General features: G+C 40.3%; 1 protein-coding gene across 14 annotated transcripts in view; it reads right to left on the bottom strand.

The window, feature by feature from the left end:
* Positions 1 to 19,400, bottom strand: part of PPFIBP2 (PPFIA binding protein 2) — a 93,230-nt gene that overhangs the window by 40,936 nt on the left and 32,894 nt on the right. For 10 of the 14 annotated variants that reach the window (XR_012580928.1, XM_074543831.1, XM_074543824.1 and 7 more), the window contains exon 4: positions 2,903 to 2,992. Coding sequence is in view for 13 of the 14 variants with exons in the window: in XM_074543831.1 (XP_074399932.1) it covers positions 2,903 to 2,992 (90 nt within the window). In the remaining variant the exon portion in view is untranslated. Of the gene's footprint in view, positions 1 to 2,902; positions 2,993 to 10,907; positions 11,152 to 11,366; positions 12,619 to 19,400 lie in introns of those variants that run through there. The other 4 variants (XM_074543832.1, XM_074543833.1, XM_026795850.2 and 1 more) reach the window with 3 other exon arrangements.

Raw genomic sequence — 19,400 nt, 5'->3', positions numbered from 1 at the left:
CTGCAAAGGGAGATGTCTGTCTTTCTTTTACCTGCTGACACAATGCCAAGCATGCCTGAGAAAAAAAATCACAGAAAAAAGAAAGAAAAGGAAAAGACTATTTTTTTCCTATTAAAGGAGTTGTCTGTAGCTCAGAGTACAGGATGAGAGTTGATAGGAAGGAGTGGGTGGAGGCAGATGGCAGGGGGCAGGAGGACTCCCTCCAAGGAAATCTTTTGCTCATCTACTTTGTTTTGTTGCCATTAAATGAAGGATGATACACAAAAATCCCCATGTGAGGCAAGAAGGCATGAAGAGACAAACTGAATTCTCTGCTTCAGTGTGATGCAAGTTCCAGAGAAAGAAAACCAGCTTTATTTAGAGCTTCAGGTTAGGTTTAAATACCATCGTAACATGGAAAGAAAGCTCTGGATTTTATATGTGACCTGCAAAGGAATTTAGTGAAAGCTTAGCAGCTTTGGAAGCATGTGCTGTGTGTTCCAGCAGCTGGGCTGAGAGGCACATCAGCCACTTGGAGCTCATATTTTCCCCTCTTTCCAGGATCATATCTGCCAGGCTCTTCAAGGAACCCAGAACAAAATCCCAGTTTATGCTAAGCTGGAAATTCCATCTTGCCTTAGGAGTCTTGCAACACCTGCAAGACTCGGCCTGCAGGCAATATATTTTCTGTAAAAGTGAGGGGCATCGAGCACTTAGCTAAAAATGGAGCGTTAGGAAGGGTTGAGAGTCTGAGGCCAGGCTGGAGTGCTCCCAGCCTCATATTCCCTCCAGATCAGGAAATTTCAAGGAAAGGAAAAAGGAAAGGAAAGAGGAAAGGGGAAAGAGGAAAGGAGAAAGGAAGGGAAGGAAAGGAGAAAGGAAGGGAAGGAAAGGAGAGGAAGGGAAGGGAAGGGAAGGGAAGGGAAGGGAAGGGAAGGGAAGGGAAGGGAAGGGAAGGGAAGGGAAGGGAAGGGAAGGGAAGGGAAGGGAAGGGAAGGGAAGGGAAGGGAAGGGAAGGGAAGGGAAGGGAAGGGAAGGGAAGGGAAGGGAAGGGAAGGGAAGGGAAGGGAAGGGAAGGGAAGGGAAGGGAAGGGAAGGGAAGGGAAGGGAAGGGAAGGGAAGGAAAGGAAAGGAAAGGAAAGGAAAGGAAAGGAAAGGAAAGGAAAGGAAAGGAAAGGAAAGGAAAGGAAAGGAAAGGAAAGGAAAGGAAAGGAAAGGAAAGGAAAGGAAAGGAAAGGAAAGGAAAGGAAAGGAAAGGAAAGGAAAGGAAAGGAAAGGAAAGGAAAGGAAAGGAAAGGAAAGATGAAAATGAAAATGCATAAATATTGTTTGATGGGGTTTGGAAGGGGAGTATTGTTTGGGGTTTGATGGGGGGTGGAAGTGATGGGAGTAAAATGCAAGAGAGACATTTTCTAGTTCTGATTTTAGTCAATTCCTTCTAAGAAAAACTCTAGGCAGGTCCCAAAAGGTGTCATAAACCCCTGTGTTTTGTGCATTGGGCTGGCTACTCTCCTGGGTACCTGTTTGTGTGGATAAAAAATGGTTCCTGAAAACCTGCAGGACAAAGAGAAGAAGAGCAGAGCCTGGCACAGCCTGCAGGGACCTGTCAGACCCACAAAAGCTGATGCCCAGAAATGTGGGGAACAAAGGAGACCCTCACAGGGGCACCAGTCCCACCCTCAGCTCTGGATGGAACACCTGGATGTGGCCCCTCACTGTCCCTCCGCTCATGAGCCGCTCATGCATCCAAAACAGGAATGTGCAGTGTGAGAAGCTGTTTGCTTTTACTAATGGAATCAAATTTTTAGTGTTAACAACCACTTGGTTAATAAATGGTGTTCTAAATAAATATAAAAGATATTCTAATAAATATCAGTTGTAAAGAGAATTTGTGGCACACCCTTAAATTCCAACCAGAAGATTGTTTTTCAGTCAGGTGGGGTTTTTTTCCTAAATTTGGTGATTGCAATTTAGTTTAACAGCCATGGAGAAAAAAAAATCCTACCAAGCCAAAGCTTATGTCTCAAAGCATTTATTGTTTATTTAACAATAAATTAACAGCAGTGAGGTTTCTGCTCAGTAAATGAACACAAGTGTGAGCAGAACATACAGGACAAGACACGTTTACAGAAACTTATGACTGAAAGCAGGGAGAACACCTACCCAACACACTTCAGCTTTGTGTGATATAAATATAATGTGCTTATAATATGCATTTGAAAGCATGAAGGGAAAGGATATGCAAGGGCCATTTAAATTATCTCCAGCTTCAGGTTTTTAAAAAGCATGGAATGTACGGTTTAGTACCAGCAAAAATACACAGAAAAATAATTTTTTTTGAAGTTGTGCAACATGTGTTTTCTCCAGGAGGAGAACTTACATGGGACACAGGATCTGTTTGAAAAAAGGCTTGGTAAACTGAGAAACAGGAAACCTGGAAAAGCTTAGGCATGCATTTTACTGTCAAATTTTCTGTCCCTGTTCCCTCCCCCTTAAGCTTTTAGAAGTTGTAAACAATTTTGGTGTAAACATTTTGGAAATGCCAATTCCATCTACCTACCTTTTAATGATCTTCTGGTTCATTTAAAAAAACAGTGGCATACAGAACCTAGAAAATTGGCACAAGCTAGCAAACCTAGAATGAGAACCACCAACCCAGCTGTAGCCTGGGACAAAATTATTTTTAATCCCTTTGCCACTCCTCCCCACTTTTACTGCTGTTACACCCCTCTCCTCCACCAGGTTACCCCCACCATGGAATCATTTAGAGGGATTATACAGATTACAAATTAATTCCTCGTTAAATATCAGCTACATTTGGTGAGCTGCTAACATTTGTTTGACAGAAAATATTCTGCCACTTCAGCTTTCATGTGCTGGATATCAATTATGCAGACAAAAATCTTCTCTCTTTTGGACATACCTGAAGGATGAGGGACTCTTTATCACCTTCTAATCGTGCCAGCCTTTCTTGATAAGTTTCATTATTGGATGAATGATGGTTCACCTGTGACTTGGAGGGAAAAAAAGTGCTGTGAGAATTTTTGCAGTTAAAGTTTCAAGCAACAATTAATAAAAGTTTTGCATATTAAGCAGTTCTTACAAGACAAAAAATATGAAAAAATGTGTCTATAGATCAGAACTGTTTATTTCATGTGTATTAAGCCTGTAATGTACATTAAAAAATAATGTACATTAAGAATCTACCCTTTTTAAGCTGTATTCTGAATACTCTCTCATTTACAGCATTCAAAAGTGGTAAATGAATATGACTGATATTTTCTAGAAAGTTGTAATTTCAATGGAGAATACCATCTTATTGAAACAAAACCCATTTAATTTGAAATATCTATTCTCCACAGTAATGAATCTTGTATTTATTGTCAAGTGGTAAAAATTGCTATAGGTGTATTATTCCTAGAAATTACAACAAAAGTTTTTTGTTGGCAACTAAAAATTTATTTAAAGGATCAAATTCTTATCAGGAGCTACTTTAGCCACCCAATTACTCAGGGACTTCTAAAAGGCTCTAGGGAGCAAAACCTTTTAAAATATGGCCTGTCCTTAACTCTTATACCTCATTTCCTATGAATTTTATTACTTCACATAGAAAAGCCACCATTAAAAAAAAGTATATGTGGGTTTCTTTAAGTTTAGAAGAGTCTCCTCTGTTCAGCCTGCAACATTGTGGGAAAGGAGCTGCTTGCTCAGAGCATCAAAAGTAACCTGAGCCCCCAGAGGATGATTTCCCAGCTCCACTGCAGGCACTGCATTTCTGCCAGGGAACACAACCCTCAGCCGGGATTTTCAGCTCACACAGGAATCCAAGGAGCTCCCCTCCACTGCAGCTGACTGCTCATTTATAGTTACTTGCACAATGGCACCAATACAATTATAATCCTCCTCCCCAGATGCCTTTTCTTTTCAACTCAACATTTGTGAACAGATTTTTTTTTTTAATTAAATATATTTATAGCTTCTTAATCTATACTGAGGCCAACTGGCCCAAACCTAAAACAAAAGCTGAAAATAAACATGGTGCTAGTTAACTCAAATCAAGAAACCAAATTTTTATCCTATCAAAAGACGCTTTTCAAGCCATAAAGTGCTGAACTAGATATAAGTGTGGCAATGAATACAAATGTGGCACCTTTGTAAGCTGAGAGAAACCAAGCACCCTTGTCTCTGATTATTTATATTGAAAGAAATTGAGATCACTATGGCACCAACAAACAGGGGCTGAAAGATGTCTGAAGAGATCTTCTGGTTCACTATTTCGCCCTAGGGCTAATGAATATTTGCAATATTCTTGTTTTGTCTTCTTCTAAAGACACCCAGGGATGGAACTCACAGCTCCTCCATCTACTTCTTCCCTACCCACCATGAGAGCATTTTTCTTTGTGCTCAATCTGAATCATCTCTTCAACTTCATGGTTATCATACCACCATAAACTAAAACATAGGTCCTTCCATTCACTTCAGAGATTTTTTATATATTTGAAGATTATCTCTACATCTCTAATTATCAGGTTCTTCTTCATGCTGTGAAAGAAAATATGAATTTTTCTGTCTTTTCCTCAAATATTAATTTTCCAAGATTCGTTTTGTTGCTTTCTTTTGGTTCCTCTTCATTGACTATTTCCCAACTTCTTCTGAAATTAAAGGCTTAAGAGGAGACACAGGACTCCAGCTGAAACTGGCTTGAGTGGTAAAACCTTTTCACAGACTCCTGGGTCATATTTATTTCCATATTAAACATACAGTAAAATTCATATATTTTCAGCCTAGGACCTATAACTTCCAGATCCGTTTAAAATGCTTTTATTTAGCTGCCAGCCCATTCTTCATTCTGCTTTTACTCTTTGTTTCTGCTTAAATGTATAACTTTGAGCAAGTCTGTGCTGACTTGCATTCTATTATTTATACTCTTTCCCCGTGCATCTGGCTCTTATGTTTTAACCATAGCTGCAAGGCCCTTAACTAGAATCACCTCTAAATTCAATAATCTTGGTCTTTTGTGCCTGCTTAAGGGGCCAGCAGGGACACAGCAAACAGAATGTGCAGGTGCTCAGTCCACACCTTACTGACCAGCACTCATCATCAAAAGATGAACGTGTTAACTCTACTCAAAATATACTTTTGTCACAAGGTTTTGACCAAGTTTTAGGGATCAGGACCTCACAGAAGTGGCTCTAAATATGCAGGTGTGAGGTCAGCCAGAAAGGCCTCAGATAAGCACAGGAAGGTAGAGCAGACAGAAAAATGACCTGCTAAATAAAAGTGTCTGATTGATGTACAACAGTTGTTTGAGCCTCGGTGATTCTTTGTGTCATGTATAAAGACAAGATAAAACAGTGTAACATGAACCAAGGCCATCTGTGGATGGCTGGGGAGCATTCTGCAGAGAGCCAGGACTGAGAGGAAACTGAGCAAGATGTCACATGTAGCAGCAGAAAATAAATACAGGACCCACAGCACAAAAAACATGAGACCACAGCTTGCTCCAAGAACTCCCAAACAATAAATGAACACTGGTCATGTGGTCACACAGGTCTAAAAGGCTGAATTTGCAGGATTTCCTACAAAGTTGTTACTTCAGAAGATCCAGTATTACTGACCAAACTGTTGCATGGGCTAGACAAATTATAAACCAAATATGTTAACTATGCCTCCTCCAATGAAAGAATGAGAGAGATTGCACAAAACACATAGAAATGTTTATGATAACAAAGTAGAAGGGGAGATATGCTAAGGCAAGGTAGCCAAAAATATGCTGATGGCAGTACTACTGCAGATAAAAAATCAGTTGCATGCCATAAATACTTTGCCTACAGGAATCATAGAATTCTTAAGACTGCAAAAGAGTTTTAAGATTATCAAGTCCAAGCAGCACCACCACCATTTTCACCATAAAACCATGTCCTCAAGTACAACATCTACACATTTTTTAAACTCTTCCAGCAATGGTGTCTCCAACATTTCCCTGGGCAGTCTGTCCCCATGGTCTACACCCTTTTTGTGATGAAATTTTTCCTACCATCCAATCTGAACCTCTCATGGCACTATTTCAGCCATTTCTGTCATCCCGTCCCTGGTTGCCTGGGAGGAGAGGCTGATCCCCACCTTGCTCCATCCTCTTGGTCAGGCAGTTCTAGAGAGTGATAAGGTCACCTCTGAGCCTCCTTTGCTCCAGGCTGAACATCCCCAGCTCCCTCAACTGCTTCTCACAGGGCTTTTACCCTCCAGACCCTCCCAGCTCCACTGCAGCCCCTCAGTGTCCTTCCAGAACTGAGGGGCCCAGAGCTGGACACGGCACTCGAGGCCTGGCCTCAGCAGTGCCCAGCACAGGGGACAGCCACTGCCCTGGCCTGCTGGGGACAATATTTCTGCGCCACTGGCCTGATGGGGACAATATTTCTGTGCCACTGGCCTGCTGGGGACAATACTTCAGGTGCCATTGGCCCTCTTGGCCCCTGGGCACAGCTGGCTCATGTTCAGTCCTTCTCAGCCAGTACCCCCAAGGTCCTTTTCTCTGCCCAGCCATTCTGTCCCCAGCCTGTAGTGCTCCACAGGGTTGTTGTGAGCCAAGGACAGCATCCAGAACCTGGCCTTGTTGAATCTCACACCACTGGCCTCGGCCCATCTCTCCAGCCTGTCCAGATCCCTCTGCAGGGCCTTCCTGCCCTCCAGCAGATCAACACTCCCACCCAGCTCAGCGTTATCTTTGTCCTTACTGTGTGTGCACTCCATCCCCTCATCCAGATCATCAATAAAGGCACCAAACAGGATCCAACACTGATCCCTGGGGAACACCCCTGGTGACAGTCCCCAGCTGGATGTGGTACTATCCACAACCACTCCGTGCCAGGACATCCCACTGAAGTGTGGTTTTACCCACTGAAGGGTGACCTGTCCCAGCCATGGGAAGCCAGGAGCTGCAAAGAATTTCTTGGAGCACCTGTATTACAGTCTCCTTAGAAATTCTGAATTTTGGATATACTTTACTGCCCATCAGATGGCAAGAGATATTAACCTAAAAAGTTTCCTGGAACAATTCAAAATCAGCTGTAACTCCCAGTTCTAGAGAAAGAAAAGAAAAAGAAACCTTTTTTTTTTGGGGGGGTCATAATGCATTCCATCACCTGCTTTAGCTTCTTCGTTTTTATTTTCCAAATCTCTCTTTGGCTCACTGATTTAATATGAAAATAATATTGGAAAGTTGCTGGGAAGGTCGAAGTATCACTTACATGATCCAGTCATTACTGAGTCCTCTTCCAAGAAAAGGGCTTTAATTTTCCTTCTCATGTGACACACAAAATTTCAGACTTTGGAGAACAACTCAATAGCTTTGATTTAAAATGGGGATAACCAGCAAAAGTACCAAAGGATCTGGCAAGAAATGTTGGTCGGTTGATGTTCTCCTCAAGAGTGCCTTTTCAGCACCAAGAATCTCCAACACAGCTCATTTTAACCCTAACCCCTCCAACTTCTGAGGCTGGTCAGCAAGTTGTGACTCAGAAATTTGTCACCAACACCATGGATCTCACCCTGGGCTGCGGAGAGGGGAGGAGCTGGGAAAAGAAACCTGGCAGTCACTTGAAGTGGTGATTTGTGAGCTTTTTTAACACATCACCCGCCTCTGTGAGGAGACAGATTATGTCATAACCCTCCTCTCTTCCTCAGCCACATGGATCACCTTCTGCTCCACTGATACTTGCATAGGATTCCTATGGTAATGATAATACTTGTATTAATGAGGAAGATTAGGGAAATGCTTGATATGCTGCTTTTTGTTGTAGTTTAGAAGCTGAAAACAAGGAGGATGGCCAGCAGAGTCCAGGCAGTCAGCTTTACCACAAAAAATGCACTGCATTCCAACACCAGAAAATGCACACTGCATTCTCTCCCCAGCCTATTTGGAGTTGACAATATTTACAAGTGCATGGTCTTTCTACCTCTGTGGAAAGCACTCTTTTTGGTCACTAGAATTATGGTCTGAGTCACAAGGAGTTGTGTTATGATGAGTGAGCAGCTTACACAGTAAACATTTTTATTTGCATCTGACTGTCGGAGCAAAAATTTAATCTCTTGGCATGTTAGTGCTACCTCAGACACACACCCATCTCAGTGTATGTGCATTCCCTCAGTTACCTCAGAGGAGGAGGAGAGGGCTGGAACACAATTTCTGGATCTATAACACTTGCCTTTCATCTGAAGGCAATTAGTAAATCAACAGCAGGATTTTTTATTTGCCATTGTTACTGGTTGCTTAAATGAAAGTAGCAGTGACTTGAAAAAAGCTGACAGTGCATAGTCTGAAACTAAGCAACGACAGAGCTAGGTAAATTTTGGTAGTCCTTAAACCAAATGAATTTTTAAACAAATATTTTTATTTTATCTGGATAATTTTTCTAAATACTTATTTTTTTCCTCCAGACAGTTACATGTCTTAAAAGAAAATATCCTTACAGAAGCCACAAGATTCACCCTCAATATCTTGAATTTAATGGCTACATCATGGGTTTGATCACCCCACCTCTTGCTAGTACAGGTTAAGAATCTCATCCGGAAAAAAAAGAAAGGCATAAAACCAATGTACACCAATTTCAGGCCAGCCATCAGCTCTGAGCCACACAGCTTGCAGGTAATATTAGCATTTATGTTAATATATATGGGCTATAAATACTTGTCTATGTACCAAAATATAGGTTGTATGGTGTTTATCTGGAATGGTGTCTTCTAATTAAGGTTGGGTGGAGAGATAAGGATAAAGCAACAGAAGGACACAAAATTGTATGTGAACCCTCTAAGCCAAGTCCATTGGGAGAACAAAAGAATCTTTGTTAAAAACCAGACACTTCCAGGTAGTGGGGGTATCTCAAGTCCCTTAGTTTGCAAATGAAACTTTTAACAGATCCACACTCAGGCCCTGTAGAAGAACCCAGTATTAATTACCTGCAAAAACCTTTCCCCCAGATGTTTATACACAAGGGATTTGTGAATTTAAAAGCACGATGTTTACACACAAGGGATTTGTGAATTTAAAAAGCACGATGTTTACACACAAGGAACATCCCCTGCTCTCCCTCCTTGTCCACATGCTCTCAGGTTTTCCTGCCACCACTTTGTTAATCCCTCTGGCCACTCTTGGCCCAGCATTTCCACAGGTCATGTGGACACCAATAAAGTCCAGTGGAAAGAGCTGGAGAGTGGTGACACATTATTTCAGTTCGATCTAAATAATATTTTTTCCCCTGATGCCGTTGCAAGATGCCACTGTACACATTATTATACAAGAATTCTGCTTAAAACCAGACCCTCCATTATAAGCACTTGAAAATAGCAGTTGTATCTGTTGTTTTGCCTGCCTGGATCTCGTGATTTTGGTTGTTGTTTGCTGCCCTAACCCAGTCCAAGCCACAGATACCACACAAACCCAGCCTAGCCAACCCCTGCAACATCAAAACCCATCTGGGTCTCTGAAGTGATTTCTGCTAATGATGAAATTTGAGCCAGCTCTGGCATACTTCACCAAGGCTTTATGGAAGTCTGCTGCAGTTATTCTCTGTTAAATGCCACATGTTACTCTGAAAGCAACTCACAATTTTATTATCAACCAAAAAGCAACAGTTTCTGATTGCTGAAACTGAAATCTTTATGTGCTGTAACAGTCAGTGCCAGACTCTGTGAGACATTGGGATTCTTGGACAGGAGAACTGATCAAGCAGCTTAGATTGTTTCAACTTTTTTGGTTTCTAAATCACTTGTCAAAGGAATTTGGGAGCAGACTGCTTAAAGTCCTCCTGGGAACAATGCAGGATCAGTCTCAGTCCTCCTCCTTTCCCTCCCATGTGCTCACCCCTTTAAAGGGCTTGCAAGGAAAAGCAGCAGTATTGATATTCTCCTTTATGTACCTGACATAAAGGGAATTACATGCAGCAACGGCAGGAGCATTGTTAATTCCTGTAAAACCTCGTGCTCCGTTTGAACACCGCGTCCTTTCTGAGCACAGCCCTCAAGCTGAGGGCAGCAGACCTCGTTAACCTCTTTGTTAGCAAACATGTCTTCACAGAAATGAAATTTCTGGAAGCAGAAGTGGCAGACACGCTGTATCCATAATCTTATTTAAATAGCAAATTAATATGTGAGCTCAAAATACGTGTTTTAAAATATATAATTAGCTTTAACTGCACAGAGCACAGGTTAAACTAAGAGTATAATGTTACCAGCAGCTACTTCCTGTTGCCTCTTCACAATCCACTCACTTCCCATTTAATCCCCTCCACAAATGTGAAATTTCCAGAATCTGATGCAAATATTTGGTAAATTAACTTCAGGATGCTCAGGCTCTTATTAAAGACTGACACATTGTTGGTATTTTACACTTATTCAAGAAACTACCCACAAGAAATGCTCCTAATCACATTTCACATTAGAATTGACAGATATTTTGTGTTTATACAGCTAGTAAAAACCCAAGAGAGCATTTGTATTCATGTGTGCATATATATAGACAGGCAAGAATTTGCAGGAAAAGTACACACAGGTTAAAACAGATTATTAAAGAATAAGGAGAGAATGTGCTTCTTTCATGGCACACAAATCCATATTCTAATTTAAAAAACAGCGTATTCTGAGGGATCTAGTCATATCCCATTCATGGATTTTTCTAACACTGAAAAATAAATACTCAGATAATAAAAAACCGTAAAAGCTGGCAAAAACAAAGTGATTTTTTTCAACGTGATGAGAGAACTGCACAAACTTACTTTTAAAAAAAGGAAGACAAAGACAATTTCATGCAGTCAATCTATGTCTGGGCAGTTCATCAACAAAATTTACAAAATTAACAGCCTTGCCTTTAAAAAAACAAACCCCATCTTTTTAGCAGAGTAACAGGCACAGAAGAAAACCACCACCATTTTTACCCGAGACAAAGGCATCCCGAGAGGTCTCTCACACAGCTACCCCGATGGAGAATCACTTAAGTGGAGATCTGGTGCAGAAAACTTTTCCCTTTAAAGCAAAACATGGTAAACAAGAGCCTCTCCTCTCTTTTGCTATATGTTGTTACCATGCAGGATTTGTTTTGTTGCACTGCAATCCCCGGAAGGCACGAGCACTTGCCAGAATCTATTGCCATTTGCTCAAAGTTTGATCCTAGAGTTTCATTTTTAAAGACAAAGACAGCTGATTTTCTCCCCCCCTCCCTAAGCCTCCTCCTCCTACACCAAGGCACGTCTTTGATTCACCTCTCATGAAGAAACTCACACCATTTAAAGTCTGAGGCACTGAATGAGTTTCTTTTCGCCAAGCAGAGAATCCTCACTGAGATTTTGCTAAATGTGCATTTAGAAAGAGCAAACAAAGCCCAGCAAATCACTTACCCTCTTTAGCCACGTGAAGTGCTTGTAAATATCAATCTCACCATCCATGCTTTGGGCCCATCTCAGCAGTCACATTCCCAGGGTTAAAAGAAACTTTTGGAAGCAAGCGCTCTGCTTTGTTCTACAGGATGTAGCTGTGATTTCTTCCCCTTTCAACCCTCAACTTCTGAAATTTTCAGTGCCTGGTCATATTTTAAGCAGAATCCCCTGCCCCTGTCCCACAAGGCTTATCCCAAAGGCTTCTCACAGATGTATATATAACACACAACTGTATAAACTTCAGGCTCCCCCCCCAAACATCTGGTTTTTTTAAACAGCAGATCGGTTTGCAGCAAGAACAATGCAAGCCTAAAAACTTTAAAAAGATAACTTGCTAAATGATCTTTAAAAAAGGATCTTTCGAGAACAGCATCAATCTGCAGGAACTGTTCCCCTTTAATGCTGAATAACAAGCTAAAAATTATTAAGCTGTCACTGAGAAACTATTCTCAAGTAGTGCTTTCTCTGGCTTTCTGTTTCAAGAGTGACTGGAACTCATTACCAAAGACCCCCTATTTCCTGTCTCTGTTCTGCTCCCTGTTTATCGTAACACTACTCAGCCTTCTCAATTTATTTCAGGCTCAGACTAAACCTAAAAATAAGTTCTGCTCTTTGAATTACTTGCCTGTCCTCTCAAAAGACATTATAAAAGGGGAGGAATTCAAGGACGATCCTGTGAATAAGATAATGATCCCATAAACACTGCTATTGCCAACAGGGCGATTTTCCATCCTAACAGAAGATGATGATACCCTTCCAAGATATTTGTCTGCTCCTGCTGAAGCTGAAATCTCACAGCATGGCAACTTTTCAAACTTGCAACACCAAGATAAATACGTGTGCAACACAGCGCTCTGGCAAGAAGGGAAGTTTAAAGCGTTGCCTGGTTTTGCGGTGTCCTCTAGTGCCTCCACACAGCAGTTATCCATAACTCCTCATTTTTCCCAATAAAAGTCTGGTTTCCAGTGTTGTTTCTCCCCCTAGTTCAAAGTGGCTTTGGCCTTAAACAAGCAGCTGATCGTTACACACACAAGGACAGCTGCTTGGGTAATGCCTCCTCAGGCCCAAAGGCCGCTGCCCCCATGGAACCTTTGTGATCATCTCAGAATGTTTGCTTATCTCCTCGCTGCCTTCAGCTCCTACAGCCAGACTGCCCCCTGGGCTTAGGGAGCCACCAACCAGCAGCTGGGAAGAACCAGTGCCAAAGCTGCCTGTGGTACTTATGTTATACACAAAGGACTCAAAGTCTGAAGCTGTAGAAGGCCTTTCCTACAGGGACCAGCCTCACTCGGGCACCCACCCACACTCCAGACTGGGAAAGCCACAAATATGTGACAAAATTTCTTCAAGGGGATGTGGGTTTTTAATATTTCAACTATTCTTGGTCCTTTTAACCTGATGGGGCTCTTTTGAGAGCCTCCTACAACACAAGGTAAGAGAGAAGGATATAAACCTGGACTTTCAGTTCCCTTCATATACTTATTATCTGTTCTTACCTAAAGTTACATGACAAGAAAAACATGACAATTTTTTCTGTCACTGCTACAAGGCTTCTAAAGGTGCTGGGATATCTAAAATCACCAGCAAATGTGAGGACAAAAGACCTGCCTGTTTCCAAAAGCAATGCTAGAAGACAGATCTGACTTGGGTTGCCCTGACCATAGAATATACTTATTTTATGCTGTCTGAAAATGGATGAGAGGAGTTATTCTTGAATAGCTAATACTATCTGGAAGAAAATCTTAATGCATCATCAACAGCGCATTAAAAAATAAAAATAAATTACTTAATAGAGTATATTTCCCTGTGCATGACAGCTGACATGTCATGGCTGACAAGCTGGAGACTGAATAGGGGGTGTTTTGACATTAAACAAGAATGCCCAACAGTATAAAGCATTTTTTTCCCCAAAAAACCTTGTTATCTAATTATGGAGACTAGAAAATACATCCAGCTTTATCTCACAGCTTGCATATCCCATAATACCACCACTACGGTACCTTAAAGTTCCACATTTCATCCATTTCAAAGCATGGGCTCCAAGACTCCCATTTCAGTCTTATTCAGGGAAGAAGGAAATGCCTCTCTTAAAACATTCCACCACACTTTATCAGCTAATGATTGTGATTTTAATTTCTAAAACTACAGAAAAACTGTGTTACTGAACTATCTAGTGCCCCAGTGTGGCACCTGCATCCTTTTCCCCTTTGAAAAATATTAAAAATGACAACATACCTTACTTGTACATTGTCACTTGTGCTGGAGATCATGAGAAGGAGCCTTGGTTTCTGTGAGTCATTCTTCCTGATTAAAAGGTGAGTGTCTGAATTTTCTGCATCTTATCAGCCAGAATGTTGACAGCATACATTCCAGACAGTCACATGCTCTCTGGGAGCCTGTCACCTGCATTCTGAACTTTATATCCTGCTTGAGCTTTGGCCTCAAACTCTCAGAAACCAGCTGAATGCAAATCTATTGCCCCAGATTTGCTTAGAATGCTTTTCCATTTCACTGGGAAAGCAGGTTAGCTTCTCTGGGCAATGGGAAAATAAGGAAAACACATTGCACTCTCAACATTGCTTCATCAGGTTACCACTGTATGTTTTTCTTATTTTCAGGAAATTCAGGTCTGTGTGTAGCTCTTCACTGAGCACCGGTTCCTGGCTCAGTGGAGAGCTAAAAACAAAGAAAAACAAAGTTCCACTACAGAACCACCACCCTCGAGTGTTACCCTAGAGAGAGGCTGATCCAGCTTTTGCTCTCTTGCCCCCATCAAATTGTCTGTTTTCTCCAGTGCTGTCCCCAAAAGTAAAAGAACACACACACATTATGGCAATACAATGTAGGGTAGTAAAATATTTCAAGTTAGCGAAGTTTACATGATCCATAAGCTGTATGATAACCCATCAGGGTTTATTTGCCAGTTCCCTACTTCCATAGCAAACTGCTGACTGCTGCCAGACTTGATTGGACTAAAAACTCCATTTGCAGGACACCAAAGGTGCCAGCCCAAGAACTTCTAGCAATTTCACATTTTTGTGCTGTAAAGTAAAAAACAAAGCCCACTCAGCTAAGTGAGCCATTGCTTTTAGCCAGCACGTCAAACACTTCAAACAAGGCTTGCAGTCTCTTTTAAATAGCAAACAAACGTGCTGCAAGAGCTTTGAAACTGAGAGCAAAAATGCTTTAAATGATCAGCTACACTGATGTCCCTCCATTCCACTGTTAAGAGACAATAAAACACCCAGAAATCCTCTTAGAGCTGTGGAGGGAACGGCACTGTCTGGTGTTTTCCCTCTTCTACCAACACTGAGCTGAAGAAGCACAGAGCTTTTCCACCACTTTTCCTCCTCTTTCTCCCACCCAGCAAGGGCCCTACGGACACCAAAATTATATTTAGTAGCACTGTTTTAGCAATTTTACATTTTATTTGTGATAAGATGTAGGTTTTGGTGCAGCACAAATGCAAATGGTCAATCTTGTTCTTCTGTTGTCTCTGAATCTCCTGGGAAATTAAAGGGCAAAGGAATAGAAGGAGTCAGAGCAGCCCTCCAGGTCTTCCTTTTCATCAATAATTTCTAGATTGTTCTGGTTTCAATTTTAAAATCCCATCAGCCCCTGAAAACACTAAAAGAACTTACACTTGCTCTCTTAGGCCAAGAAATGAAGTGTCCAGGTTTGCATCCTCCAGCCTCGTCAGGGGAGCCCAGTGAGCATGACCATGCTAAAAATTTTACTAATTCCCAAGAATTATTATGTTAATTGTTAAGAATGGATTCAATATTATTAAATTAATAATATTAATATTGTTAAATTAATAATATTAACACTATTAAATTAATATTATTAAGCAACAATGAATTAATAATAATATTAATTAAATATTATTTAGGCAATAATAATAATTAAACCAATATAATATATTATTATTATTATTATTATTATTATTATTATTATTATTAATAATAATAATAATAATAAATAATGATCAACTTTTCCAACATATCTTCCTCTGCATATGTTTTTTTTTTAATTTTGTTTTTCCCCCCAATCCTAGTGTCTGGGCTGCTTTGTAAACAAAGGGATTATCACCAGATTTTAAATGGGAAAATGTTTTCACTATGCCAATTCACATGTGTTATTCTCATGGTTCAGAAAAATGTGAGGGCTTCAGAGTGAAAAAAGAGAGAGAAAATATGGGAATACTAGTGTATAGAGAAACTCAGGCCATTTATGTAGAAGACAATGGAGGGAGAAATCCCTTTTTCATGGCATAAATGGCTTCAGGAATCTAGATGAAATATTTCCAGCAAGAAAAATTGTCTTAGAGTATTAATTGTGACTGACTGACAATGTCTACGTGACAGAGAAAGGAGAAACTCTTGGAACAAAATTTAAAAAAATACACTGCATTCTGTAGATGAGCATGCTTGCTTTGCTTATGCTTGTGATAATTTAAAAAAAATAAACAGTATCCTGGGAAACAGACAAGAAATAACATTTTGCAGATGCACAAACAAATAATTCTTTCCCACCATAAGACACACTCAATCCTAAGGCCTTGTTGATGAAAATCAAGAATCAGACTTGGCTCAGGGTTAGACAGGCTTTTTTAATGTAAGAAACCTGATTTCTGTTTTCACACAGAAATCTAAAAGATATTTCCTATTTAACAGAGCATCAATATCACTACGAGCACTTCCCCAGTTATTTGCAGAGTACACTGGTATGCAAAGAAAATAATTAAAGATATTTATTTTCTTCCTACCACGCAACACATTACAATAAGTCAGGTTCAGTTTCCTGTCTCAAATGCTTCAAAGCACTGCTGAAACTACTAAAGCTGCAATAAATGGGGATGTGAGACACTTGAAACAGGATATTTACCAAATATTTGCATACACACCAATACAATACCAGGTAACAGTTTGCCTCTCCTCTCTGTGATGGCACATCAGATTTTTCTTTTCTAAATTTCGGAATGGAAAAAATAGTAAAAAAACCCCCAAAATAGAATAAACTGCCGATAGACCTTTAAAAGTCCTTATTTCTGATAAGGAATAGACAAATATTCTTTTCCTTTTTTTTCTTAAGCATTTTATTACTGAGGAAAATTAAGCCTGTTGTTTCCAACTTCTGGAAAAGAACAGGATGTCAACAAGTTTAGAAAATTTGGCCAAAATAAGTGGTTTTTTTCTCATTTTAGAATGGTCACAAAAGCTGAAAAAATATTTAGTTTCCTGTTATTAGCATACTAATCCAAAAGAGAATGAAATAACTTTGTTTGGATACAATATTGCTACGTTTGTCATAACCAGTAAAATTTACCAGGTTTCAACAGGTTAGGCTATCCATCCAGATTGTGTGAAATGTCAATAGGGTTTATACAGAGAAATACTTCAAAGTTATGCCCTTCTTCTATTGTGCAAATAATGCCTCCAAATCAATACAGTGACTTTTTAAAATGAAATTTTGTCTTCAGTTTCTCTGTGTAACCTCTACACCTTTTCTGTCAACACCATTGTTTAAGGAAACAATTCCCTCTCACCAATCCCTCTGTTAATTACTTTATGAAAAACATTTTCCAATGTTTCCTGTAGCTCCACTTGAAAAATGCATTTATACACCAATATTTGTTAAATGAATACTGAGTGAACATTTAAATCAGTGAAAAGTATGCAGCTGGAGATTGTGGTGAGATCAGAAGGTAAGATGGAAAAAGGACTCCATGAATAGCATCAGACACAAAAGGAGAGATGAATTAATGGGATATTCAGGCACTTAGTGCAAAGGAAGGCACTGAAGCCAAGAGCTGAATGAGACTTGTACAAATGGAACTGAAGAAAGTGTATTTTTGAAGGATAACTTGCAATTTCTGCACAAAATCCTGGCTTCATACAGAGTATTTCACTGACAGCATTAAGGTGTGGGTAGGCCACATAGCTGAGGATTGCACTTCATAGATGTCAGGAGAGTACCTTGAAATCTTGGAAAACTAACATAAAATAAAGTTTTTTATAATATTTATGATATTCCTATTATAGAAGGAATACCACCTGTCTTCCATGAGTGCTCTCAGCCTCAGGCCACAACTCAATCCTGTTTAAGCACTTCTGCTCACTGTAGTTTGAGGCGGCTCTGTTAAACATTACTGATCCTTACAAAGGTGAAAGAAAATGACATTTTAAGAAAGAGATCTAAATCAGTCCTATCCACTGCAAAACTCTTTTAAACTTCTATCAGTTTTTCACATAGAGGAGACCTTACTTCTCCTGAGAGCGGCCAGAGGTGATGGGGTTGGTTCCCAGGCAAAGCAACCACAGAATTTTGGAAAAATCAGGCCTGGTTTAGAAGGGCACAGGCCTGGGTCTGTGCACCAGCAGTTCCACTGTCTCCAAGGCATTCTCTGGTTTTCCTAAACTTCTGAACCCATGAAGGGCACCTCTCTGCTGGCTCTGGTGTTCCGTGCATTGCTCTGAAACACCTGGGGAGCCCTGAGAGGAGCAGATTTTGCAGTCCAGGCCTTCCTTGCATCACCAGTTCACCGAGAGGGAGGACTGGGACATTCAGCTTTCAGCTCTGAGTCCTTCTCAGAAAACAGAACCCATCTAATGTTTCAAGCTGGCAAAAATAAACACGCATGCTTATGGAGTGACTGCTTTTCCACACTGTCCCAAGCAGGCTCTGCTGCTCCCTTTTCAATTCAACATGTGTTGGTATCTCTTGGCAGTGGGGAGATGCAGCTATAAATATCTCCATCAGGACTCCCAGCAGCTGAGTTCTGCAGCCAGATCTCCCAGCAGATAAATGACTTGAACTGGTGTTGCTCAGAATACATTCCCTTCCCACTCAGCTGTTGCTGAAAAATGCTATTGATACTTTCATAAAAGCCTGTTTTCAAGTGCCTGGAAGTGCCCTGAATTCAGTCATTTTCTGCCTCTCCTCTGGAAGGGTGATCCTGTGAAATGAATCTTGGACAAAAGTGAAATAGAGAGGCCAGTGATTATGTTTCAGCAGAGCACTTTAACACATGCTTAAAATAAAACTTTGAAGTGACTTCCAAACTCCACAAGCTCCATCAAGTCAGAATTCTGAACTAGGCCTGACTGTTTTTACTCAAGTCTTTGTTAAGATACTGTGGAAAAATATTCCTTGATTTTAACCCACAGTGGAAACAATCTCTTTTGAACACTAATTATGAGCTATTAGCAACCAAGACTGTAAAGAATTTGTCCTGTTTCTTGCTAAAAAGTCTCTGGTTTTACCAGTGAAGAACAGATCCTCAAAAGAAACAAAGCACAGCACATATCATAAGGCAAACCACATTTATTAAAAATTGCCTCTACAGCATGCTCCTCTACTATTTCTTCTGCTCTTCTCTCCATTTCCTCCAATTGAGAATATTTAGAAATATTTTCAGAGTCAGGCTTCCAAAAAACCGTTGAATAATCAGGAAAATACTAATGAGTTTTCAAGAATTGGCATTTTGAGGGTCATTCTAAAAAGCTACAAGATGGAGGGGTTTGCTTTAAGTATAGATGTTCCACTAGGAGGAAGATCAGGTTTTGCAATCCTCAAAATGAGGCTTAAGGTCCATTGTAAGAACACAAGTGTTCCTCTTTACTCAATAAAGGACTGCATAAAGGTAGATAGAATAAAACCCAGAATGAACAGTGTGGAAATCCATTTAGAGTTATGAAACTGTAACTAAATACATCCTTTTGTAGCTCACAAAGCCAAATTGTAGCTGCAGCAGTTAATTTTTAATGATGAAATTACTATCTGCTTTGTGACAGGTCACATGGCCACTGCCAATACTGAAATATTTAACAAGAAACATGGATAGTACCCACGAATTTGTTTTGTACAAACTCTCCCAGATAATCCCTAGGTCTTTGTGTCATTTTTAAGGCCAAAGAATTTACAATCATAAAGCCATGTAAAACACTTCAGACATTCTCTTCAAGGTAAAAGTTTTTAATACAATTCCTAAGT

Source organism: Zonotrichia albicollis, chromosome 6, assembly GCF_047830755.1.
Source record: "Zonotrichia albicollis isolate bZonAlb1 chromosome 6, bZonAlb1.hap1, whole genome shotgun sequence".
Lineage (NCBI taxonomy): Eukaryota > Metazoa > Chordata > Aves > Passeriformes > Passerellidae > Zonotrichia > Zonotrichia albicollis.
Note: the sequence above shows the minus strand (reverse complement) of the source record. Positions and strands in the feature narration are given on the sequence as shown.